Here is a 27,631-nt window from a genome sequence, read left to right as displayed (position 1 = left end):
AACACAAAAAAAGCGAGGAAAAGATGTCAGCAGCAGAAAGGTAGTAAAAAATAGAACAGAAGAAATTAAGAGCACACAAGGCAAAAAGGGGGGGGGGGGTTGCTAAAGCTGGAAATCCATCTGTCAGTGCTACAGGGCCCAAAGTGCTCGAATCTGGCCTTCTCTAGTGTCCTACAATTAATTCTCAGAGCAAACTAAAGAACTGGTGGTTTCATGCTTGAAGGATACGTAACTTACATGGAAGTAAACGAAACCCATAAAAGTAGTTTTTCTGCCAAATTAAATACGGAAAGGAAATTACTTGTTACCGTACAAATAACACCGTAACGCAATGTGCGTAATAAGCATGGCTGTGTAAGGGCATCATGCGCATGTCTTATTCACCACCTCAGAATGCGCCACTTGCACAGTCCTGTGTTAATACTAAGATTAGAAGCAGGAACCATTGCCGGAAGTGACGACGGAGGAAAGGGAGGATGAAGCCGAAGAGCAATCAGACCCGGACATATGACCGGGACGGTTACAAGAAACGGGCGGCCTGTGTGTGCTTCCGGAGCGGAGCCGAGGATGAAGTTTGTATATTGCATTGTATATTGCATGGGGAGGCTGATGTGTGTATGGAGTTGTGTTACCGACAATGATGTATGTAAGTTTTTGGTGTGTTTGCGGCAACTAATGGTCGAATTAAAACACCATTCTCACTTTTCACCTAAATTCTGGTAGCTTAATTTGTAGGGATGTTTGCCGTTTATGGTAATTTTGTTTATAGTTAGGGTGTCTATTTAAAAAGAATAATTTGTCTTTTGTCAAAACATTTAGAGAAACTTTAATGCCCTCAGAACCAGGGTTTTTTTCTACTATGTCTACTACGACTAGAGCAGTTCTTATTCAGCTGTGATTGCCCACTAACTCATTTAGCGTCCCCCTTCAATATATATATATATATATATATATATATATATATATATATATATATGTGTGTGTGTAAGGCTTTTTTTTACAATACTAATTTCGGTATGAAAAATATCTAAAGATGTGGGGAAAATTAGAAAAATAAACCATTTTTTCCAGTTTCACTGAAAGTTAAATAGGAATGACAGCCATAGCTGTTTCTTAAAGTTGACATGCCAAAGTATTTTAATAGGTTCATTTTAACACTCTTTAGTTAACCATTTTAGCGCCAATCTGTCTCAAAGATTGCATTTTTTTTATTTTATTTTTTACTTCATTTTTAACAAACCCATCCTATGCAAACATAGTATGTCAGTACATTATTTTCCCTGGGTAGGTGAAATTACTGAAACTACTTGCGATTTGAAACACCCGCAAGTAGATGAATACCCCACATGCATGGGTAGGGCATTTTTGTTGGCACTGCATGTTTTAAAATTGGAACATGCGCATTGGTTTTCACACAGAATTTTGTCCGATCAGTTTGCTCGGTCTATATCTCCTTTGAGACACAGTAGAGGTCCCATATTTTAATTTAACCCCATTAAACCATGTATTTCCAAAAACTGGACCACACAGGAAATCTGATTAGTGGCATTTTGACATGTCCCGTGCAGTTTAATCCACAGCAGAGCCTTCCAAAGTTGGTGTAACAAAAAAAGAAAAATTTTTTCACATTGACTATGCAGCTTCACTTTTTTATGAGAGAACAAGAGAGAGAGCAAAGAAAATTTCTTGATTTGTATTCAGAAACAGCAATACCCCACATACATGGAGAAGTCATGCCTCTCATATGTTGTGGGGCTAAAATTGGAACATATGCACTTCAGTTTTCAAACTTGGAACTTTGACAGGCTACTTACTGCGCCCATGTCCACATGCCTCAGTAGAGGTCCCAAATTTCAGTTTAACACCATAAAACTATATACACCCTTTGAAGATTTAAGACAACCTATTTACCTTTCAGGTTAGTTATTTGCATGCTAGTAGTTTAGTGAAAATGTTCAGGGGCAAGCAGATAGTGTAAGGGGTATTGTAGGTGTTCTGTTACAGAATATTGATAGGTACGGTTAGGTTACAGTACTTTATAGTGTTAGTGATTTTTTTTTTTTTTTTTTTTTATTAATAATTTGTGTGTAATTGTTTTAATACCCTCTCTCTCTTGCTTGGGCAGACCTTGCAAGATTAATACCTTTAAGGGATCTTAGAGGTTAATACCCGTTATTTCAGGATGGCACACTTTGGCATGCTGTACCTGGTACTTTGGTGGTTGTGAAGGGGTTAAGACACAGTAATGGAGGGACAAAATATCACTCCATGCTTCTGCACGTCACCTATGTCTTGGTGTTGCATTTCTGTTCAAGATTCCCAATTTGACCTCACAAGGTCCTTTTTTTGGGAGAGTTGCCGTACTAGATTACTTAACTGAGCATTTATTTATTTTTATTTTTTTTCTGTCGTTATATGCCAAGGCTAGCTATTCTGTAAATCTTACACAATTGGAAGGTTTGTCGCACACAAAGTATTGTGCTTCAAAAAATTACCCCAGTCTACATTCAGCTAATTCCCTACTTTATGAAGATGTGCAGGTTTAACTGTTCTGGGAATTTATAAGCCCCATAGTACTGAATGTGAATCACTGGATGTTGTGGCATTTATGAAACTGAAAAAGTGAAAAAAATAAACTATTTTTACACGTGAAAGATTGTAAGCTTGTGAGCAGGGCTCTTTCCACATGTATCGTTTTGTCCTAGTCTGTCAATTCTCGTCTTGTCATACCCCTTGAATATATGTATTGTATTAAGTGCTGCGTAAAATGTTGGGGCTATATAAATAATAATTAGGGATGTCGGTGGCAGAAAAGGGCACTATCTGCAAAATGCCAAATAAAAAATAATAAAAAAAACAAAACGGCCAGAAATAATCGTCTGCAGGGGCCAGGATGCTAACCTGTGCGTTGCTCTGTGCGAACAGCGTCTCTTGTACTTGCCAGGAGAAGCATGAACCCAGCGGAGTCATGTGAGTGCATGTCACATGACACTGCTCCGTTACTTCTTCCCACTAGGGGGCTGGGGAAGAGAAGTTGTTCACAAAGACAGAGGCAGAGAGATCTGCAGTTCTTGTAAGGCGATGGGGGAGGGTGTACAAGCAAGTATGCTTGATTAATGGAATGATTAGTATCTGTGAATTTATGAATGAGTGTGTGTTTTTACACGTGAAAGATTGTAAGCTTGTGAGCAGGGCTCTTTCCACATGTATCGAATTGTAAGCTTGTGAGCAGGGCTCTTTCCACATGTATTTGCACAGATGTGTAAATGGGGGGGTGGCATAGTGAGCCTGTAATCACACTCCTATCATGCTCAGATTCTAGCATGTACTGGCTGCCTGGGCATGATAGGAGTGTGATTGCTGTTAGCAATTATAGTTTGGTGCTATTTTAAAGAAAAAATGTTTAAAGAAAAAATACATATTAGTGGAATGGTAAAACAGTATTTTATCTACGGTAATGAAAAGGAATACATGTATTAACACCTTTTGGTATCTATCAGTTTGTCAGCATATTTTATATAGAGACAGAAAACCAATAGCCATTTTAAGGTCCCCCCCCAACTTAATTCATAATGCACCTTACTTATTGATATGCCACTCTGCCCCTAATATGCTTTATAACCCCTGATATGCTTTATGCTAGAAATGCATACCTGCCCCTTCAGATATGCTTTATGCCCCCTAGATGTGCCACTCTGCCCCCCTTATATCCCACTCTGCTTCCTAGAAGTGCCACCCCCAGACTACCTGGTGTCTATAACGGAGAAGCACCGGCGGAAGTGCCGACAGTGGAGACTGTCTACGCACATCGCGCAGAAGAGGAGGATTCAGGTCCCCTGCAGCGCTGCAGGGGATCTGGATCCTAACCCTGCTGCTGAAATGAAAAGGAAAAAAAAAACACGCGCCTGTAACTGCATGTCCCAGGCATTGGGGCAACACGAACTGCGCATTCCTGCGCTAAACCCCCGATACGGTGTGTGTATATATATGTGTAATATTGCCATTGATTCACTTTTATTAAAAGTAAGTAATACACCAATATTGGACAGAAAAATTCAATAACACTATTAATAATAATAAATATATGTAAATTAACAGCAATCGCACGCCTATCATGCTAAGTCAGCCAGTACATGCTGGAATCTGGGTTTGATAGGAGTGTGATTGCTGTTAGCAATTATATATATCATTACGTAAGTTATGGTGGGTAAAAGGTGATGGAAACCCTTCCACTTAAATTTAAGGGGTAGTAGAAGTATTATTAAACACTCATCTACAGGCACCAGACAAGCCAGAAGGCTTGTTTTTCCCTCAGAAATCTCATGGTGCTTCCACAACCACAAGGCGCATGCAAATAAGGTTAACAATTATCACCTTTGCCTCTATATCCACTTTATACATGGATCCCTTGAAAGTAATTGCCTGCTGTACAAGACATATATATGATATATATTTTTTTTTTGTCCAGTTTTGGTGTGTTAATTATTATTATTTTTTTATTTAAGGTGTGTGTGGGGGGGTCATTTTTGGTTTCGGCCAAGTGAATCCTGTTTACCTACCTGTAGCATTTTCTGGAAGTGAAGTTTTAAATGGGAAACGTACTGCACCAGGTTTTACCTATATTTCTAACAGCCTCTGGGACAGGGCTCGACAAATCCCAGGCGCCAGGTCGCCATGGCGACAGAGAATTTTGTCCTGGCGCCTAGGTTTTGTCAGCCTCTTACATCCAGAAAAAATTGTGGATGTAAGAGGCTGAGTCACCACACGGGGGCGCTGCTGCTGTCTGCCCAGGAGTCTGGGCAGACAGCACAGCCACACAGAGCCCGCCCCCGAGCCTGAGATTACTCCCATGGCGTGATCCTGTAGGCTGAAAACACGGTTGCTGTTAAACCAGCAATCGTGTTATCAGCTGCCACAGGCAGCTTCAGGGAAGGGGGTTGTGTGTTGATTGGGCCCCCACACAAGTGTGGGGACCTGACCCAACACCCCCCTGCTGCCTGATCGCTCTGCTGCTGGTGGTCTGCCTGGAAGACCAGCAACAGCAAAAACGAGCCCCCACAAGCCCTTTGATGATTCCTGTAGGAATGGAAGCCTACAGTCGTCATCAAAGAGACTCCCCCCTGCAGTGGCTGGTCTATAGACCAGCAATTGCTTCCCAGCTGCCAGAGGCAGCTTCAGGGACAGGGGAGAGGGTTCTTTGGTCACCACATGAGTGTGGAGACCAGCCCCAACACCCCCCTGCTGCCTGATCGCTCCATGAGAGCGACAGTGCAGCGTTAACCCCTTCAATGCCACAATTGTGTATGACACATTCGTGGCATTGCAGGGGTTAACATTTGTCCCCACAAGCTTGTGGGGACTAAATATCAGTCAATGCTGTGCTCCAATGGAACATCAGCATCGAAAGAGTTAAAAAAACAAAACAAAAACAGCACTGACCTGAAAGTCCAGGGTGCTTCCAGGTCAAACGCTGTGAGTTTAGTAAGTGGGCTATGATGATCAGATCACTCCTGACCAACTGTTAGCTTAAAAAAAATCCTGGCTCCTAACTTTTTTACCTGGCGCCTAGATTCACAACAAATTTGTCAAGCCCTGCTCTGGGATTTTGTCAGATGAAATCTGAAACCATTTGGAGCTGTTATTGCAGAAACGTGTATCTTCTCCCTGGATTTTCCATTTTTGATATTAAAAAAAAAAAAAAATAAAGCATTGTATGTTCCTATTTCCAACACATAAATATCTACTTTTTATACAAAGCATAGTTATTTCTCATTGCCCAATACGGCTGGAGTATTTGCCCTCCTACATCAATTCCCCAAAATGTTTTGTACACCTTAATTCAGACTGGTTTCCTCTGTATACCAGCTACAGGCAGACTGGCTGGTGGATTGTGGTAAGGAGGCACAAATCACTTTTGTCCTGGAACTTAATTGCCTAGACCTCCCCTTGGCGCAAAGCTCATGATTTCCCCCTTTTTAGATGTCTGTTTCCCAGCTTCTTTGGGAAATCTTTAATGTTTTTACGTATCATCACCCAATCTGCAGTATCAAAACACAACAGAAACTTGAATAAGGAGACACTGGTATAGTAATTTACTACTTATAAACCTTATCCTGGAGGTGAGTGTTTAGGGGACTCTTAAATATTAATTTTACAATGTATGAAACTTCCCCAAAAGGAAAAGCCAAGCACTTTACTATTTAAGTCTCTGAAGTATAATACAATTTTCCCGTCGTGTAGTGTCAGTACCACGGGGTGTCGCTCTTCCTGGGACAAGGACCTAGAACCGAAGAGGTTAAGATACCTCCTAACCCCTCCTACTCCTCCCTATAAGAGCCCCGGCAACCCTCATACCTTCAGTTTTTTCCTTGTCCCTTGTCAGGGACGGACCTTGTTCCTTGTTTTTTTGTTTTTTTCGTTGGTGGGGCACACGGGTTGTGTCCGGGGGTTCCCTCCGATTGCTCCCCGGGTGGTGAGCAGAGCGAGGAGTAACGTCCACATCGACGTTACGGAGCCGTTTAGACGCCGCGCTCCTATGCCGGCAGGTTGGAGCATGCGCACAGCGGTGGAACGCACGCCAGAGGGCGCTGCGTTCCACCAAGAGTACTGACACGCTATTGAGCATGCGTGATTCAGTTTCTCTTGTTCAGGGCGCGAAAACTAACTGGTTTTCGCATATATATAGCTGTGCTGCCCAGTCTGACAGCAGAGGAGCTTGTCAACACTGGGATTTCCGTGTCACCAGCCCCCCCCCACGGATTGAGGAGTTGTAAGGTAGGATTTGGTTAATCTTACCCTGTCAAATCCTCTGCCCTGTATATTTTTTGTGTTTTATATTAGATGTCTGGTCCGGTTTCACCAGATAAGCCGGATAAAGAGAAATCTTTTACACCTGCTCCAAAAAAGGCTGTGGTTAAAACCAAACATTTATCGTGCACTGAATGTGCCACTCCGTTGCCGGATGGTTGTAAGAAGAAATTTTGCAACGCCTGCTCTGCTGAGAGTTTGGCAAAAGAAAAACAAAAAGACATGCAGTCTTTTTTAGGTTGGTTCCAGGACAACCTGGCGCAAACGTTTGAAACGTTTAAAGCAGCAGCAGCAGCTACACCTGTGGAACCCGTTAAACTTAAATCCCACAAACGTAAGAGGGTATTATCCCCTCATTCTGATTTATCCTCTGGGGAGGTTTCTAGTTCATCCTATTCAGCTTCATCTAGTGGGGAGTCAGAGGATGAGACCAATTTTCCTCCACAGGAGCTGCGTAAATTTGTTAAGGAAGTCTCACGGCTTTTTCAGGATTCAGACCTGTCAGCGCACCCCAAAGGGTTGCCCATGTTATCTCACATGCAGAATCTCATGTATAGAGAGTGGAATAATCCAGGCAAAAGAGCCTTTATATCAAAGCACTCTAAGCAGCTTTTTTACCTTCAGGGCGATGAAAAATGGGAAGATATCCCTAAAGTAGACGTCCAGATAGCCCAGCTTTCCAAACGTACGACCATTCCCATTAGTGAAGTGGCTGGTCTTAAGGATCCTATGGATAAGAGGGCAGAAACGTCTTGCAGACGTATTTACCAATCATCTGGATTCCAGTGTAAAGTGGCGTTGTCTAGCGCATCTGTGGCTAAAGCGCAGGGTGTCTGGTTGCAGTCCTTAGAGGGCAGTCTTTCAGAATCTATGGATGAAGGTTTGTCTAAACTATTTAAAAACCTGACACTGGCTAACAGCTTCCTGCTGGAAGCTGCAGAAGAGGGCCTTAAGCTTTCAGCCCGTAACATGGGTTTGTCTTCCGTTGCCAGAAGGGCATTATGGCTACGTTCCTGGGCAGCAGATACTGCCTCCAAATCTACTCTATGCGATCTGCCCTTTGAAAGAACCAAGCTATTCGGTTCTTCCTTGGAGGAACTGATCAGACACATGTCTGATACTAAAAAGGCACTTCCTCAGGATAGGAAAAGCAGATGGAACAAGCGATACCAGTATAGACCTTCCAGGCCTTTTCAACCAGTTTTCAAGACTCAAGCCTTTCGTAAACAACACGAGAGAAAGTTTCAGGAACACCCTAAGAAACCAGAGGGTAGGAAGTTCTGACGGTGTTGGAGGTCGTCTGCAATGGTTCCTACCAAAATGGAGGCAAACCACAAACAATTCCTGGGTCCTCAGGATCATTGCGGACGGGTACAGGATAAAGTTTTCCAGTTTTCCTCGTCCTCTGTTCCTGATTTCGTGTTGCCCCTCTCAGGTGAAGAACTCAGCACTGTTGGCCGAAAGCCTTACCCTTCTAAAAAAGGGTGTCATAGAGCCTGTTCCAAAGTATCAGGAGTTTCAGGGAGTTTATTCCCGTCTCTTCCTGGTCTCAAAGCCGGATGGGTCCTTCCGTCCAATTCTGGATTTAAAGAAAGTCAATGCGTATATTCCTTACCGTCACTTCAGAATGGAATCCATTCTCACGGTTACCCGCCTGTTGAGACAAGGGGACCTTATGGTTACGTTAGACCTAAAAGATGCCTATCTCCATGTGCCTATCGCCATAGCCTCCAGGAAATATCTCAGGTTTGCCATAAGAGTCGGGACAAGAGTTCGTCATTTCCAGTTTACTGCTCTCCCTTTTGGCCTGTCGTCAGCTCCTCGGATCTTCACAAAGCTTTTAACTCCTATTGCAGCGGCTTTACGGAAAGAGGGGATCACAGTCGTCCCTTATCTAGACGATTGGCTGCTAAAAGCAAGTTCTTCTCAGGAGCTCCGGGCACATCTCAGCTTTACGACCCGATGCTTGAGGGAACACGGCTGGATCATAAATTACAAAAAGTCCAACCTGATTCCAACTACGAAGATCCAGTTTCTGGGGCTCATAGTGGATTCCGTCTCTTCGAGACTTTATCTCCCACGCTCCAAGATCAAGAAGATAAAGAATCAGGTTTCCTTTCTGCAACAAAATCCAACCCTTTCCTTCAGGTTGGCTATGAGTATCCTGGGCAGTCTTACAGCGTGTATTCCGGCAGTAAGCTGGTCCAAAGCGCAGTTGAGACCCCTGCAATGGGACATCCTACAACAGTGGTCCAGGAGACCGGAGGATCTAGATGTTACCTTCACGGTATCCAGGGAGGTTTTACTCCGGCTGAATTGGTGGAAAGCAAAGGAGCGCCTCACCCAAGGGCGATCTTTTCTACCACGTCATTGGATCACCCTCACCACGGATGCCTCCAAGGTAGGCTGGGGAGCTCATCTACTCGACCTCTGCAGTCAGGGCAGTTGGTCCTTAATCGATCAAGCCCAATCATCAAACTTTCGGGAACTGAAAGCTGTGTTCCTGGCACTCAAGACCTTCGGTCAAAGATTACGGGGGAAAGCTGTGAGAATCCAGTCCGACAATGCCACCACAGTCTCATATATAAACAGACAGGGTGGCACCCGGATTCCAAGGCTACAGGACCTTTCAGACCATCTCATGCGCTGGGCCCAAAGAAACCTGGAGGATTTAGCAGCGACACATATCAAAGGAGTAGACAACTGTCTGGCAGACGATCTCAGCAGATCTCGTTGCTCCCAAGCAAACTGGTCCCTGGACAAGAGCATTTTTTCTCTCCTAGTTCAAAGATTCGGCCTACCAGATATAGACCTTATGGCGACCAGACAAAACAGGAAATTGCCAGTTTTCGCCTCCCTTTACAGGCAGGACAATCCCCCCCTGCTAGACGGAATGTCAGTGGTTTGGTCTTTCAAGATGGCTTATGTGTTTCCTCCAGTAGCCATGATTCCTCGGATCCTCCTAAAGATTCGGGTAGACAGAGCCAGGGTTTTAGCTATTCTCCCTTATTGGCCGAATCGAAGTTGGTTTTCGGAGCTGCTCAGTATGGCGATTTCAGTATGGGAGCTGCCAGTTTCCTCCCATCTTCTGGAAAACAAGAACCTGTCCAAGGATGTTCTTCTGCAGTTCAGATTGACGGCCTGGCTGCTGCAAGGATGATCCTCCAGAGCAGAGGCGTTTCCAATTCTATGTCAGAAATCCTCTTGGGTTCAGTACGAAGATCTACGTCCACTATTTATCTTCGAGTCTGGAATAAATTTCTCCACTGGTGTGTCTCCAAAGGTTTGGATTTCTCTTCTCCCCCCACAAGTTCTGTTCTGGATTTTTTGCAAGAAGGTTTTTCAGCGGGTCTCACAGTCTCGACGCTTAAGGGACAGGTTTCAGCCCTGAGTCATTTTCTCCTGTCGGAGTTGGCGTCCCAAGTTCTCGTCAGGCGTTTTTTTAAGGCTGCCATCATTCAACGGCCTCCCAGACGTTCGCATTTTCCCTCCTGGGATTTGTCATTGGTCCTCCAAGCACTCTGCTCTGAACCATTCGAACCTTTGGAAGAGGTATCTCTAAAATTTTTATCCCTCAAGACGGCTTTTTTGGTGGCCATTACCTCAGCGAGGAGGGTCAGTGAACTTCAAGCTCTTTCCGCGGCTCCAGAATTTACTATTTTCCACCAAGATAAAGTCGTCCTGTATGTTAATCCTTCTTTTTTGCCCAAGGTTATCTCTGAAGCTAATGTCAATCAGCCATTAATTTTGCCCTCTTTCTTCCCGTCTCCTTCAACTCCGGAAGAATCACTCTGGCACACTTTAGACGTCCACAGAGCTCTACGAATTTATATAGACCGCACTGCTTTTTTCCGCTCCATGGATCAATTGTTTGTTAATTATTTTGGTAGATCCACAGGCAATGCGGCCTCCAAGCACACGATATCGCGATGGCTTTCCGATACTATTCGCTTAACCTACTCTCTCAGTGGTCAGGTTCTTTCATCCCGCATTACTGCTCACTCCACCAGAGCTATGGCTACATCCTGGGCTGAAAGGTCTTCGGCATCTCCAGAAGAAATATGCAAAGCAGCTACTTGGTCTTCCTTTCACACGTTTATCAAGCATTACCGGCTAGACATCTTCTCCTCCTCTGATGCTGACTTCGGGCGTAAGGTGCTTCAGGCAGTTACCTCGTGACCGTTTTTTCCCCACCCAGGAGGGGTCATCTTGCTATATCCCCGTGGTACTGACACTACACGACGGGAAAAATAGTAATTTTACTTACCGTAAATTCTTTTTTCCTTAGTGTAGTGTCAGTACATATATCCCTCCCTGTGCATTTTTGTATTAAAATTATTTTTTTGCAAGCTATCTTGTGTTTCTTGGTACTTTCTGAAGGTATGAGGGCTGCCGGGGCTCTTATAGGGAGGAGTAGGAGGGGTTAGGAGGTATCTTAACCTCTTCGGTTCTAGGTCCTTGTCCCAGGAAGAGCGACACCCCGTGGTACTGACACTACACTAAGGAAAAAAGAATTTACGGTAAGTAAAAGTACTATTTTTTCTATAGACATTAACCCCTTCAGTCCCCTATGGACGTACCGGTACATCCATAAAACGCATCTCAAGAAACCCTTATGAACAAACCGCTATGTCCTGACCTTTTTTCAGCGGCAGGGACAGCAGCAGAGATCTGGGCTCCCCTCTGTCAGCAGAAGCCAGCATTGCTGGCTTTCTGCTTTGCAATCACCTGTAACAGCTGCTGACGCGAACACTGGAAAACTGTTTTAAATGCCCGATCATGCGATCAGGCATTCCCTTCCGGGTCACATCACTGCTGACGTCACCCGGAGGGTCATCGGTGGACAGGGTATCCTTTGCAGGGTCTCCGAAGAGGCACTGATCAGACACTGTGATCTCTATGGAAGTCTATGGGGACTTGCATGGAGATTGCAGGGGATCACAGGGAGGAGAGTGAGAAATCAGAAGATGCAGCTAAACAATGTTGGCCGGGTTTCTCTGCCGTAACACATACCCTGTGCAAAAAAAAATCTAAGCAACACGGAAGTGTTTTGGTGACAGTGATTGGTGGCCAAATAGCTGCATGAAGAATGCCCAAATACCCCTAATACGATAGTTTGGGTTGTCTGCTTTACAGATATATATACTTTTGTGGGTATTTTTGGTTTATTTGTTTAAAATTAGAGTTGCAATCCCATCATACCTAATGTAAACATTCTACGACTTTGTAAAGAATAATGTACACCTTATAGAATGTTCGCTAGAAGGGCTGGGAAAGTATGGAAATTCTATATAAATGAGGTATTTCTGAAATCAGGACACCGGAATTGATCCACTTGGAGGGGATTTTCTCTCACTTTACCTAATTTTGTTAGGAGAGGGGAAAATATATATATATATATATAAAAAATAGTTTTTTTCTAATTTATGCTAGTTTTTACTAAATTTCTCATCCTTCATTTTCACCGGATTAACTATAGTATCAAAAGAAAGCCCTCTCTCCTTGATAAAACAATATATAGTTTACATGGGTAAACTATTAGCAGGAAAGGGGAATAATCGCTGAACTTGCATACCGCAAAAATGGCAAAATTGGACTTGAGGTACCAAAAACCCCTGGGACTGAAGCATTACACGTGAAACTGTATTTTGAACTGTAAACTATGCAGTGTCAAAGCCTGAGACCTCAGAATACATGCACGACTTCTCATTTAAACAACTAATCGCAATAAACAATTACAAGTACCGTGTTCAAATAGTCTAAATTTCTAAAGAGGCTAAAAACACGTAGTGGTTTAGATTATAGTGAATAGATTTCATTGCAGTTTACCCATGAGCCATTCTACTCGGTGATTTGAGTAATGAATTGGTTCTAAAAAAAAGTCACTTAATGACAAATGCGGGTTTATGACTGATGTGACTTATCAATAAGGTAGACAACCTCATCGAACAAAACAACCCTGGTTTCTCAGTTATAGCAGATGGCTACAAAATTAATAAGGGGATTGGGAGATACTAGTTATGAATAGAGACTGAAAAAGTTAAAATTATATACGGCATCTCAGAGGGGATATGATAACATTATATAAATATATGCAGGGCCAATATATAGAGCTGTAGAGTGACCTGTTCATCAACAGAAATATACAAAGAACAAGAGGTCACCCTCTGAGACTGGAAGAGCGCAGGTTTCATAGACGACAAAGGAAGGGATTCTTTACAGTGAGAACAATAAAGGTATGGAATTCACTGCCAAGGGAGGTGGTGTTATCAAATACACTAGATGCCTTCAATAGGTGCACTATTTGTGCATTTTTTACTTTAGATGCTTTATTAAAACGGCCTACTTTGATGTACCAGATCCAAATAGTAAATTATAATACGTGAACACTTGTTTGTGTCACAGCTTACAGATACGTTTTACTTAGATGAGTTTACCTCCAATAAAAAATTTGTTTGTTGTGTTTTGTGGAGGAATTTTGCGTTCGTTCCTGGCACTGCCTGTTTGACACTAGCTTAGGTGTATGTAATGGAAATATATTGCTTCTGGTTGATAAGTTGTGGAAAAGTATTATCTCCTGTCAAACCTCTAGATGGCAGAGGCGTTCAAGATTAATGTCTTTTCTAGTATTGAAAATTATTAAAAGTATTAACTAATATTAACATCTAGTGGTATTACTTAGTTGTAAATCTCAACATAAGTTCTAAACAGATTTTTCTTTTTAGGTAAAACTTTACTGCTGCCGTCTAATATATTTTGTTATTTTATATTAATCTCTTTGAATAGATCCCTGCCTGGCTCCATTAATTATAAAGCTGATCCCTAAACTTGTCACCCTAAGGTAATTATTATAGACATAATCACAGATAACTTGTTAATTTATATTAGTAGTTGTAAAGTGCAGATTAAATGTTTTTGCAGAACATTTTAGGTATTTATGCATAGAAAGCAATTATTAATTGGTGTTTAAATCAAATGCCATCATATGCATTTTAATACAAATGATAGCTGAGTGGTCCTTTTAAATTGATGTGGTGTCCTTGCAAATGCATAGGGAGATTCTGGCATGGTGAGAATCTTCTGAGCATGGGAAGCCACGGCTTCTCTCTAAGGTAAGTACGTTTTCCCCTTTTAAAATAATGCGTATTAAAGTATTCATGAAGTACTTTATTATGCATTGATGTTTGGTGAGTCTGCCTGGGACACAACTTGCTGGCAGTGCAATAAATGACACTCAAGGAGTACAAGTGGTACGAACAAAACAGCAATCGGGGCGCATGTGTATATGGGAAAAAAGAAAAAATATATATGATAGTGTGATATTGATATATTTTCAGATATGTGAAAAGTATTAGGTGCACTCACAAACAATGTCAGTACAAGAGGCTCTTCAGAAATAGGTTCTGTTCTTTTATTCTTTAAAATTCTATAAATATAAAACAGAAAACAACCACATGGTGCAGTAACTTCCTATGCTGTATATAAGCAAGAATACGGAACCCTTCTGACGAATGAAAGTTATAATTTCAGGAAATCATATGGTGATGAGGGAGATAGATAAGAGAGAGAGGTTCATATAGATATGTTAGGTAAAAAATGTACTTTAGGTACAAACAGTTTTATTCTTCGTTTTGTACGTTTTTGAACACTAAGAGGAGTGTTTTGTTGGGCTGCGGCAGTGTTCCTATAGGGAAGTATTCACTTTTATTTTATTTTATTTCGACAAGTGGTACGAATAAGAAAATAAAAATAAAGGAGCAGTAATAAAAAGTTAAATGACTAGGGAAATATCTTAATCATTATATGAAAATATTTCAGATATAGTTTTAGATGCTTTAAAGGTAGTGTGTGTTGAAACTGGGGCTGCAACTAACGATTATTTTCATAATAGATTAGTTGGCCGATTTAAACGATTAATCGGGAAAAAAAAAACAATATGCAAATTTTTGTTTATTTAAAATAAAAAATTATAATTTACATTAAGATGTGCCATTAACACTTTTATCTGTTTATCACAATGGCATTTCACGATTTGCCTTCTTATTTTACTGACATAATAATTAAAGCTATATTTTAATAAGAACCCAAAAAATACCAAAAAAAGCTTTACTAGTAAATATTCATGTAAACCATTTTTGCCCAGTTATGCACATCTCACCCCCAGCTTGCCTCTCTGCCCCACGAATGGCTTATGCCCCCATATATGCCTTATACCCTCCTATATGTCAGAGATGCCACTGTGCCCCCTTATACCTCCTATATGCCACTCTGTCCCTGATATGCCTTATACCCTTGATATGCCACCATGCCCCCTGATATGCCTTTTACCCCTAAATGCCACTGAGATGCCACTGTGCCCCCTGATATGCCTATATGTAGGGCTGCAACAACTAATCGATAAAATCGATAATAATCGATAATGAAAATCGTTGCCAACGAATTTCATAATCGATTAGTTGAATCGATTTTTATAGATTATAAAATGAGGGTTTTTTCAGAGCAAACGCTCTGAAAAATACCCCTCATTATATAAACCGTTTCAGTGACTCGCAGCAGCTCCTACTTACCAGCCCCTCCCTGTAATCACTGTGACAACTGGCCCCGCCCCCTTCCTTCTCCCAGAAGGCCAGAACCACATGGCCGTGACACTCATCTAACTGTAAGTATAAAATTAATATTTGGGCTGCTGAAAGTTAGGGGAGGTGGGGTTTAATTTAGGGGCAGTTATGGTTAATGGGGTGTTTAGGGTTAATTTAGGGGAAGTTATGGTTAATGGGGTGTTTAGGGGCAGCTATGGTTAATGGGGTGTTTAGGGGCAGCTATGGTTAATGGGGTGTTTAGGGTTAATTTAGGGGCAGCTATGGTTAATGGGGTGTTTAGGGTTAATTTAGGGGCAGTTATGGTTAATGGGGTGTTTAGGGTTAATATAGGAGCAGCTGTGGTTAATGGGGTGTTTGGGGTTAATTTGAGGCAGTTGTGGTTAATGGGGTGTTTAGGGTTAATTTAGGGTAGTTGTGTTTGATTGGGTATTTAGAGTTAATTTAGGGGTAGTTATGGTTAATGGGGTGTTTAGTGTTAATTTAATGATGAGGACTGAGGGTTAATTTAATGAAGTTAACTTAAGGTGCAGTTAGAGATAAAGGGGGGCAGTGAAGATTAACCCAGTACTTATTTATAAAAGTATGGTGTCAGTGTGATGCGAACAGGCCTGTGACTCTGAGGGGACTATGAGATATCTGGGGAGGATGGAGTGACATATCTGGGGGTATAAGGCATATACGATATATAAGGCATATGTGGGGAGGGCAGCGTGGCATGTCTGGGAGGCAGTGTGGCATGTCTGGGGAGGATGGAGTGGGATCAGGGGGTATAAGGCGTATCAGGCACAGTGGCATATGTGAGAGGCAGCGTGGAGTGGAATATGTGAGAGGCAGCGTGGAGTGGAATATGTGGGAGGCAGCATGGAGTGGAATATGTGGGAGGCAGCATGGAGTGGAATATGTGGGAGGCAGCATGGAGTGGCACATGTGGGAGGCAGCGTGGCATATGTGGGAGGCAGCGTGGAGTGGCATGTCTGGGAGGCAGCGTGGCAAGCCTGGGCTCAAATGTGCATGTGGGAGGCAGCGTGGCATATGTGGGAGGCAGCATGGAGTGGTATATGTGGGAGGCAGTGTGGAGTGGTATATGTGGGGGGCAGTGTGGAGTGGCATATGTGGGAGGCAGCGTGGAGTGGCATATGTGGGAGGCAGCGTGGAGTGGCATGTCTGGGAGGCAGCGTGGCAAGCCTGTGCTCAAATGTGCATAAATTGGGGGGGCTGGTTGGGAAATAAAGACAAGAAATGCATTTTATCAGTTTTTTTTTTATTCTGCGTTTGTATTTAACATCATTTGTTTATTAAATTATTTTAAATAAATGAAAAATGTACATTCATTTTTTTATCCGATTAATCGATTAATCGAAAAAATAATCGGCCAACTAATCGATTATGAAAATAATCGTTAGTTGCAGCCCTACCTATATGCCACTGTGCCCCCTGATATAAGAAAAACTGACATCGCTAAGATAGGTATAAAAATATATGCTTTAATACAGGGCTTGACAAATCCCAGGCGCCAGGTCGTCATGTCAACAAAGAATTTTGGGGTTAATTACTGTTTTGTACGGGGCTCTGCTGCTGGTGGTCTGCCTGGAAGCACAGGCAGGCCAGCAACAGCAAAAACGAGCCCCCACAAGCCCTTTGATGACTTCTGTAGGCATGGAAGCCTACAGCAGTCATCAGAGACTCCCCCTGCAATGGCTGGTCTATAGACCAGCAATTGCATCCCAGCTGCCAGAGGCAGCTTCAGGGACAGGGGGAGAGGGTTCTTCGGTCTCCACATGAGTGTGGAGACCAGCCCCAACCCTCCCCTGCTGCCCGATCGCTCCATGAGAGCGACAGTGCAGCGTTAACCCCTTCAATGCCACAATTGTGTATGACACATTCGTGGCATTGCAGGGGTTAACATTTGTCCACACAAGCTTGTGGGGACTAAATATCAGTCAATGCTGTGCTCCAATGGAACATCAGCATTGAAAGAGTTAAAAAAACAAAACAAAAAAAACCCAGCACAGACCTGAAAGTCCAGGCTGCTTCCAGGTCAAATGCTGTGAGTTTAGTAAGTGGGCTGATGATGATCGGATCACTACTGACCAACTGTTAGTTTAAAAAAAAAAAAATAAAAAAAAAATCTTGGCTCCTAACTTTTTTAGCTGGCCCCTAGATTCACAACAAATTTGGCAAGCCCTGCTTTAATAAATATAGACAAAAATAAATAAATACACAATATAAATATATGTACAATATAAACAATAAATCAAATATTACAGCAATCAAAAAATAAAAAACACAAATTAAAGAATGCGCATAATGAATAGATCCCAAAATTTTTTTACCTGCCCCACCATGGGTAAATATATAAACAGAAGAAACACGGGGCAAATGAGCATAAAAATAAAGCTAGTAGTCCAGGCTTAGCTTACCCAGTGCTGCTTACTTGTCCTGTTTTTCTTCTGTTGATATATTAACCCCTGGTGGGGCAGTGAAGGGGAGTAGCGGAGGTTGCGCACATCGCACACTAAAATCCAAATCCCCTGCAGCGCTGTAGGGGACCTGGATCCTCTTTGGCAGCCGGTAGGGGTCTGTGCGATGCGCGCAGACAGCCGCTTCTCCCCTCCACTTCCGTTGGGGCTTCCATGATGGAAGCCGCGCCGGAAGGTCATGTGACGCTGGGTTCAGTAATAGAAGCCCCAGCGAAAGTGGAGGGGAGCAGCGGAGAGTGTCTACCCGTTTTGCACAGACCCTCACCAGATGGCAGAGAGGATCCAGGTCTCTTGCAGCTTTACGGGGAATCTGTATTCTAGTGTTATAATCCGATCTCTATTTGAGGTCGGATTATAGAAGGAGGGGAGTTTTTCAGTGCTCTGAAAAAACTCATTTTATAAATCGATAAAAATCTATTCAACTAATCGTTGCCGACGATTTTCATATTCGATTGTTATCGATTTTATCGATTCGTTGTTGCAGCCCTAGTTGAAACAATGATCTCTGGAGCTTTATAGGACAGGCTCGTTTGCTGTTCAGACGCATACTTTTCATCTGCAGCAAATATTAAGTATTATTGGCAAAACAAAAGCTGTAACCAAAATTGGTGAGTAGAGCAGGTATAGATTGATGAGTAAGGGTACATCAGCTGGATGCCCACAGGGAAGTTTACCTTTTTAGTTATGAGACTTTGTGAAGTGATTTTGTTGCCATTTTATCAGGCTTGTCAACTCTTATTGGGGAACTTTGGTACTGTTAACTGATTTATATAGTAGTAAACCGGACATAACAAATATTGCATTAAATAACAATTTAGACTTTAGAAACAAAACATAAGCAGTGATCTGCTCTAATGATTTTACAATATACAGCACCACATGTGTTAAATTCAGAAAAAGCAATATTGGATACTACTACATTTTTCAGTATTCATGTCTAGACATGCATTACCTGTCTTGAAACTTGGCAGTTGTATCTTGAGGAACAACGGTCTTTGGTAACATGATATAGCTCTTCAAAAGCCATCAGACATGGGCTGTTTTTCTGGAAACAGAAATGTTATTTTGACTCCAGTCTACTTCTTGATGCCATGTATGCACACTTATTTTTCTCCAGTTGTTCCATGATAATCGGCAGTGATTCCTAACACTGCCAGTTGGGGATAGACCAAAACCGAAAATTCAGCATTCAATTGACCGAAACCGAAAATGACCGCCCACTATATATAATATATATATATATATGTATATACCGTATTGGCTTGGATATAGGCCGCCCCCGTATATAGGCCGCACCCTAAAAGTTTGGTGCTTTTTTAAAGAAACCGTTTTTTTCTTTAAAAAAGCACCAAAAAAACATGCTGCCACTCTGTCCCCCCCCCGAGATATGCTGCCACTGTCCTCCCCCCCCGAGATATGCTGCCACTGTCCTCCCCCCCCCCGAGATATGCTGCCACTGTCCCCCCCCCCCCCCCCGAGTTATGCTGCCACTCTGAAACCCCCCCGACTTACCAGAGCAGACTCCCGGGTGTCTTGCGGGGCCGGAAGTTGTATACGCGTATTGCGTAGATGTCCCCCACCTGCCCCGGAAGACACCCGGGAGTCTGCTCTGGTAAGTCTTGGGGGCAGAGGTAAAACGCATCGTGCGGACGGTACCGGCTGCGGCGATGCGGGTAAACAACCTCCGCAGCCGGTGACCATCCGCACGATGCGCTTAGACAGCCTCCCGTGCCGGCACCCCCCCGTGGAAAGTGCTGGCAGGGGAGGCTGTCTGAGTGTATCAGAGAGTAGGATGCAGGTCCCCTGCACTGCTGCGGGGGATCTGTATCCTAACCCCGCTGCCTGCCCGGGCGCTAGACCCCGAATATAGGCCGCACCCCCACTTTAACCCCTTCGTGACAAAGGCTGATTTTACTTTTTGTACCCTTCGTGACAATGGCCGTTTTAAAATTTCTGCGCTGCTCGTGTTTAGCTGTAATTTTCTTCTTTCCCGTTTACTGAACCCACACACATTAGATATTGTTTTTTTCAGGACAAGAAGGGCTTTCTTTAGATGACATTGTTTTGATTGTATCATATTATTTACTATTAAAAAAAGTATAAAATATGGTGAAACATTTAGAAAAATGTTTCTAACTTTTAGTTGAAAAAAACTTTTACTCATCTATAAAAGGTAATAAAAAAACCTGCTAAATAGATTCTACTATTTGTCCTGAGTTTAGAAATACCCAATGTTTTTATGTTTTTTTGCTTTTTTCTGCACGTTATGGAGCAATAAGTACAGGTAGTGTTTTGCTATTTCAAAGCCATTTTTTCCAAATTTGGTAATTCTTCCCCCCATGTGCCATTTCGGGTATCTTTGAACCCGGCCAATGCAATTTACCCCATCAAGTCATATATTTTTGAAAACTAGACACCCCAGGGTATTCCAAATGCTAGTATTTTAACTCTTTCCATGCACCATATCTACCACCAGTCTTTGTCAAACTTTGTGGTAGTCATTTTTTTTGCATTTGTTTTTTCACACACATTTTACTTCAGGTATGAATGAAAAAGTTCTCGTATATGTCACTATCACAAAGCACCCCAATATGTGTTCAGCAACATCTCCTGAGCCCAGTGATACCACACATTTTGCCTGGCTGTTTGGGGGCAAAAGGGCCACATTTGGGGCATGCACATTTTTCAATGTTGAACTTTGGCATTTGGGGATCCACTGCCCATGCCCTATTTGGTACATCTTTCAGCCGGGCCATTTCAGTGTGCCCAACAAAACCATATATTTTTGAAAACTAGACACCACAGGGTATTTTAAATGCTGGTATTAACTCTTTGCATGCACACATTTTACCACCAGCATTTTTTCAAAGTTTGCAGTAGTATTTTTGTGTGTGTATTTTCCCCACACACATCTACTTTATGTATGAATTTACAGCTCCTGGTATATGCTGCTGTCAGTGTAAGTGAAGGTGAGTAACGGAGGCTGTCTGTGCGATGCAGACCCCCACCGGCTGACAGAGAGGATGATCCTCTGTCAGCCGGTGGGAGTCTAAACGATGCGCACAGACAGCCTCCGTTACTGCCCTTCACTTACGCTGAGGCTTCTATGAAGTCAGTAACGGAGCCCGGTAGAGAGGCAGAGTGATGTATGGGAGGGGGGAGGAGTCAGAGGGGTGTATGGGAGGGGGAGAGAGACGGAAGTGAGAGACCGGCCGACAGTGAGGGGAATCCAGGTCCCCTGCAGCGTTGCGGGGGATCTGGATTCTAGTGTTATAATCCGATCTCTGTTTGAGGTCGGATTATAATTTTTATAATCGATAAAAATCGATTCGATTAATCGATAATGAAAATCGTTGACAATGATTTTCATTATCGATTATCGATTTTATCGATTAGTTGTTTCAGCCCTAGTTGCAGCCCTACTGATATATTAGGCCAGGGCTTGACAAATTTGTTTTGAATCAAGGAGCCAGGATTTTTTTTTAAGCTAACAAAGTTTTATTTTAAACGACAAAAATTGGTGTCCCAAGGGAATTCTCCCCCTCTCACTTAAATATAGGTCCACTTTCCTCAAACCCCTATTTTTTTTTTAAATACTTACATTTTTGGCATTTTGGTGCATCTCACGTTTAAACGCGTGTAGAAGTACATTTCTTGGGAATAAACTATACAAACCATATATTGTTTTTTTCAGCACACGCAGCAGATTCCAAATATACCATTTATATGTGTATGTCTCATTAGGTTTGCAAAATAAAGCCAAAAATGGAAAGTGTTTTTTTTCTTCTTCACTTCCGATTCAATAAAAACTAGTTTGTAATTTTATTTTTCTAAACTTTAATATCAAAACCTGTGTTGCTAAATATTTGTAGTAGGTAACCGGTCTAAAATAAACAGAAATTGAGAACAGTAGACTGTGTTTTTCTAATATTGTATCGCTAAAAGTTCAATTTACTAGACTATCACAAAAGACATCTTTAAATGTAATGCATGGCTGCCGTCAATTAAACAGCTCTAGCTGCCTGGGATGTTAACATATGCCAACAAAACTATATATTTTTAGAAACTACACCCCCAGCTGCACCAAATTAGGTCTTATTTGTATCACAAATCTGATGTGCACAACAAATAAGTGAATATCACACTTATAAAAAACAATTAAATTAAAAGCGACAAGTTCATTTATGTCTTGAGCACTCCAGTCTTGTGCTACTAATACATGCTGCAAAATGTAACAAAAAAACAAAGATAACTCCAGCTCACCATTTAGATGTTTTGCAGAGACGCTTCAAATTGCAGGGAGCACGGGATAGAAGGCCGAGCCATATCCTCGGTTAATCCAAATGACAGTTTAGATAGAAGATCCAGCTCCACAAATAAGGGTTAAAAATTCAAAATTTAATTAGACCAGTTAAAACATGATAGACAAAAAAAGAGAAAAAAAGAGAGATGTGCTCAAGTGATTGAGAAAAAATACGCCAACGCGTTTCAAACCTTACGGTTCTTAATCATGGCTTAAAAAAAGCCATGATTAAGCCATGATTAAGAACCGTAAGGTTTGAAACGCGTTGGCGTATTTTTTCTCAATCACTTGAGCACATTTCTCTTTTTTTCTCTTTTTTTGTCTATCATGTTTTAACTGGTCTAATTAAATTTTGAATTTTTAACCCTTACTTGTGGAGCTGGATCTTCTATCTAATACATGCTGCCCCTCATTTGATGCGCCAAGGGGTGTAGTTTTTTGTGCCATAGTTTAACTTCCTACGTGATCAGTAATGCCACGTCAAGGCTTCAACCCTAATTACTGACCATTCCCACACCTTTCATATCATCTCCATACACTCACAAAAGCACACACCATTCTTTCCTTTTACAATACCAAAGAAATTGAGCGTGACGTCACCGGGCGGATCGGGTGGCCCCGGTGATGCCCTTCAGTGTGAGGGGCAGATCCCCGGGGTATGTGGTGATGGAGGTCCACAGACCTCCATCAAGGTAAGGTAGTGCTAGTGACGGCATGGTGCTGTCGTTAGCACCTGACTGGGACTGCTAGCGACGGCACCATGCCGTCGTTAGCAGTCAAGGGGTTTTTAAATAAACAAAAAAAATCTTTTTATTTTTTATCCGATTAATCGGAAAAAAAATAATCAGCCAACTAATCGATTTTGATACTGGATTCGTGAGAAATACGAATTAGAACATTTATCATATATATATATATATAATCTCAACCCACCCCGGGCAAACAACATATATATATATATTTATATAGAACTTAGTTAATAACAATTTGGTAACGTGATCCTCTCATGGTTTTTGGATATCGATACTAGAGCCCAAAGACAGATTTGGACTACTAACTAATCCGCCGCCTTTGCACTCTTGTCTTGGGCGATGGAACACCATATACCGTATTTGCCCGAATATAGGCCGCGCTTCCCCCCCCCACACTTTAAGTCTTTAAAGTGTGGGTGCGGCCTATATTCGTGGTCTAGCGTAGGAATGCGCAATTTGTATCGCCCGACGCCCGGGACATGCAGTTCCGGGAGCCGGGCAGGCAGCAGGGTTAGGATACAGATCCCCCGCAGCGGGGAAGTGCTGGCACGGGAGGTTGTCTAAGCGCATCGTGCAGACGTTCACCGGCAGCGGCGATGCGCGTAAACAACCACCGGCAGTCTGCTCGATGTGCTTTAACAATCTCCCTTGCCATTCCCACAAGGGAGAGTCTTGGCAAGGGAGATTGTTAAAGCACATTGTGCAGACGTGCCAGCAGCAGAGGTTGTTTATGCTTGCATCACCGCAGCTGGTGAACGTCTGCACGATGTACGTTAACAATCTTCCTTGCTGGCACTTCCAACGGCGAAAGCGCCGACATCGGAAGTTGAATACGCATACTGCGTAGATGGCCCCCGCAAGACCCCGGGGAGTCTGCACTGGTAAGTCTAGGGTGGCACATCTTGGGGGCAGAGTGGCAGCATATCTCGGGGGGATAGAGTGGCAGCATATCTCGGGGGAGGCACATCTTGGGGACTGAGTGGCAGCATATCTCATGGGGGGGGCAGAGTGACAGCATATCTGGGGTGGGCAACTAAGTGGTTTTTTTACCAAGATTTTTTTTTTCTTTAAAAAAGCACCTAACTTTTAGGGTGCGGCCTATAATCGAGCCAATACGATAATTGCATGGAACAGCTGCTTATGAAATAGGCCCCACATTGTCATCTAACCTTGATTCTGTGATGCACACTAATTGACATGTTTTGATAAGGTTGGGATAATAGCTGGCATTTCACAAATTGGCCTAATAGGGTAGTTTTGAGGTTCTAAATTCTTGGTCTGTACGTTGTAAACAATGTGTCTTCTTTAAAACCAATGTGCTTCAGTGAAATATATTTCCTTTTTTCATTAATAAGTGTTCTGAGTGTTAGGAAATGGAATCTGAGCGTAGCTGAATGAATAATCCAAATCCTGATTAACAACTGGAGGCAAGTCAGTTTCAATGGTTTCATCCCTTCTTAAAGTGTAATAATGCCATACATTAAAATTTGGTCAATCCAGGTGTGTGACATGTGGAGTCGAGATTGGTTGGGTAGGGCAGTGTCCCCACACATAAACCAGTCATTTTAGTCTTAATTCAATTTACAAACATTTTCTGTTTAAGTGTAGTGTTGTATCTTACACCAACATCAATTGTGTCATGCTTCTTCAGGTGCTCTTGGTAAGCAGTAGTCGGTATCCAGACCGTTGGATTGTACCCGGGGGTGGACTAGAGCCAGAAGAAGAACCCAGTGAAGCTGCTGCCCGTGAGGTCTACGAGGAGGTAGTATTTTCACATTACTCTATTAAGAAGTATGTATAAGACTTGTGCACGCCAAGTGAAATAGACAAATTATTTGCCGTTTTTTTTTTTTTTGTACAACATTTTGTTTCCTGACCTCTCAGAGGGGTTTTGTCATATGGGAATGTAATCCAGAGTAATATTTTTTAGTGGGTGAGGTCCCTGCCATCTCCTTGACTTACTTTTTACTAACAGCAGTGTAGGGCTGCAACAACAAATCGATAAAATCTATAATTGATTATGAAAATCGTCAACGATTTTCATAATTGATTAGTTGAATAGATTTTTATCGATTTGTAAAATGAGTTTTTTCTGAGCAAATGCTCTGAAAAACTCCCCTCCTTCTATAATCCGACCTCAAATAGAGATCGGATTATAACACTAGAATCCAGATCCCCCTGCAAAACTGCAGGAGACCTGGATCTTCTCTGCCACCCGGTGAGGGTCTGTGCAAAACGCACAGACATCCTCCGCGTCTCCCCTCCCGCTTCTCCCCTCCACTTCCGCTGGGGCTTCTATTACTGATGTGACCTTCTGGCGCGGCTTCCATCATGGAAGCCCCAACGGAAGTAGAGGGGAGAAGTGGCTGTCTGCGCGCATTGCACAGACCCCTACCGGCTGCCAGAGAGGATCCAGGTCCCCTACAACGCTGCAGGGGATTTGGATTTTAGTGCGCGATGTGTGCAACCTCCGCTACTTCCCTTCACTGCCACTTTCAACCTGCCCCACAGGGGTTAATATATCAACAAAAGAAAAACAGGACAAGGAAGCAGCACTGGGTAAGCTAAGCCTGGACTATTATCTTTATTTTTATGCTGATTTGCCCCGTGTTTCATCTGCTGCTATATTAACCCCTGGTGGGGCAGGTAGAAATTTTTTTCGGGATCTATTAATTATGTGCATTCTTTAATTTGTGTTTTCTTATTTTTGGATTGCTGTAATATTTGATTTATTGTTTATATTGTCCATATATTTATATTGTATTGTGTGTTTATTTTTTGGTCTATTTATTAAAGCATATATTTTTATACCTATTTTAGCGATGTCAGTTTTCCTTATATCAGGGGGCACAGTGGCATAAAGGGGCTATTGGTTATTGTCCAATAACTTGCAGAAAAAAGCAAAAACACATTTGGTATTTCTAAACTCAGGATAAATAGTAGAAACTATTTAGCAGGTTTTTTCATTGGTTTTTGTAGATAAGTAAAAGATTTTTCAAATAAAAGCAAGTCTTTTTTTTTTTTTTTATAGTAAATTAGATATGATAAAAATAATGGTATCTAAAGAAAACCCTGTGTGTGAGTGCACAAAATGAGAAAGAAGAAAATTACAGCAACACTGGAAAAATTTTATAGCCTGTGTCCCAAAGTGTACTACGAGTAAGAAACAGTCTTGTCTCAACGGGTCAGGGCCGGTTTGTATTTCTCAAATGGAAGTTAATTTTTACAACTAGAAGGAAAAAAGTTAATGGTTGCTTTAACTTTGTCTGCCATTGATTTTACATGTTTGTGAAGAAGCTTACAATCCATATGACACCAGCAAATGCTTGAGATATCACAGTGAATTCTGTTTTTTAAAATGTCCCCAAAGATGTTCAATTGATTTGAGGTCCAGTGATTCCAGTGGAAAACACATAAGAATTATGTGTCTAGTTTTTCTTGAACATTAGATACACCAGGCACAGCTTCGATGTACGTTGAAGATTGTTGTCCTACAGCAAAATTAATCCTCTTCCTCACAACATTAACAAGCCTCTGCAGAATAGTAATTGTACTTAACGTAAAAAAAAAAATAATCCAGGTTTCTTTGAATGCTGCTGCTTTGCAACTTCTAGTCCTTCTTCAAATCTCCTAACACAATTCCATTGTGAGATATTGGAGATGTTTTTTTATGACGGTTGTAATATATAAAAAACAGATTTTCCCTTAATCAAATCCTTAAAAAGGTATTTTTATAACATGTACAACGTGCAGTTATTCTATGCAAGTTTGTTGAACTTTTTTTTTTTTACTCTCCCAAACAGGCTGGTGTTAAAGGTGATTTAGGTCGGCTGCTGGGGGTGTTTGAGGTATCCAAGCTCTGTATATAATGTATGTTACATAGTTGTGTGCAACAAATATAAAAAGTAAAACTTATTTAGTGTAATGTACAGGGGGGTTGTGTCAACTTGCAGTACCGTATTTATTTTCTGCGCTGCCCTAGGCTGAACCCAGGACAGCACCATCTGCTGACCCTTCTTTGCTGCCATACTTACTGCTGAGCACCAGGATATGGAGTTGTAGCCCAGTGCTCTCCCTTCTTAAAGACATGTGGCGACAAGCATAATAAAATGAAGGCTTCGCTGACTCCGCACAGTCCTCCATAGTACTCATAGACTGGTTGGGGAGGCCAGTGAGACAGGGAGGCTGAACTCTCAATAGAGTGATCTGCTGCCAATAAGCCACTGCTTATATGCTCTAGGAATGCATTAGCAAGTATAATTGAAATTACCATTTTTAATCTCTCATCCATAGAATCTGGAGCGGAAGCACAGAACCTATGTTTATGTGCTGACAGTCACAGAAGTCCTGGAAGACTGGGAGGATTCACTTAGTATAGGTATGTATGTAAAGTATGCATGATGTATGTAAAGGTGAAGTGTACATAAGAGTTATACAACATTTTTGCAATGGGTTCTGATGAGAAGTACTGAATGGGTAATTGTAGCAAGTGATCTTATGATGGCATTACTCTACTTTGCTTCCACAGGTCGGAAACGTTGCTGGTTCAGTATAGAAGAAGCAGTACGTGCTTTGCAGGGTCACAAGCCAGTTCAGGCCTCCTACTTTCAAAGTCTGATACAGAACTGCCACCACAGCAATGGCACCATACCTTTGCCCAACCAGAACCCATTACCTGATGTCAGATGA

General features: G+C 42.2%; 1 protein-coding gene across 1 annotated transcript; it reads left to right on the top strand.

Moving 5' to 3' along the window:
• Positions 1-476: 476 nt before the first annotated feature.
• On the top strand, positions 477-27,631 carry LOC149274284 (diphosphoinositol polyphosphate phosphohydrolase 1-like). The gene is made up of 5 exons (XM_089505678.1): positions 477-572; positions 24,594-24,704; positions 26,746-26,790; positions 27,236-27,320; positions 27,471-27,631. Exons 1-5 carry the CDS (start codon positions 477-479, stop codon positions 27,629-27,631), a joined length of 498 nt encoding a protein of 165 aa, XP_089361804.1.

This window comes from Sceloporus occidentalis, unplaced genomic scaffold (assembly GCF_023333645.1).
Source record: "Sceloporus occidentalis isolate IW3139 unplaced genomic scaffold, rSceOcc1.0.p SCAF_339, whole genome shotgun sequence".
Classification (NCBI taxonomy): Eukaryota; Metazoa; Chordata; class Lepidosauria; order Squamata; family Phrynosomatidae; genus Sceloporus; species Sceloporus occidentalis.
This window is presented reverse-complemented; position numbering and strand designations above follow the sequence as displayed.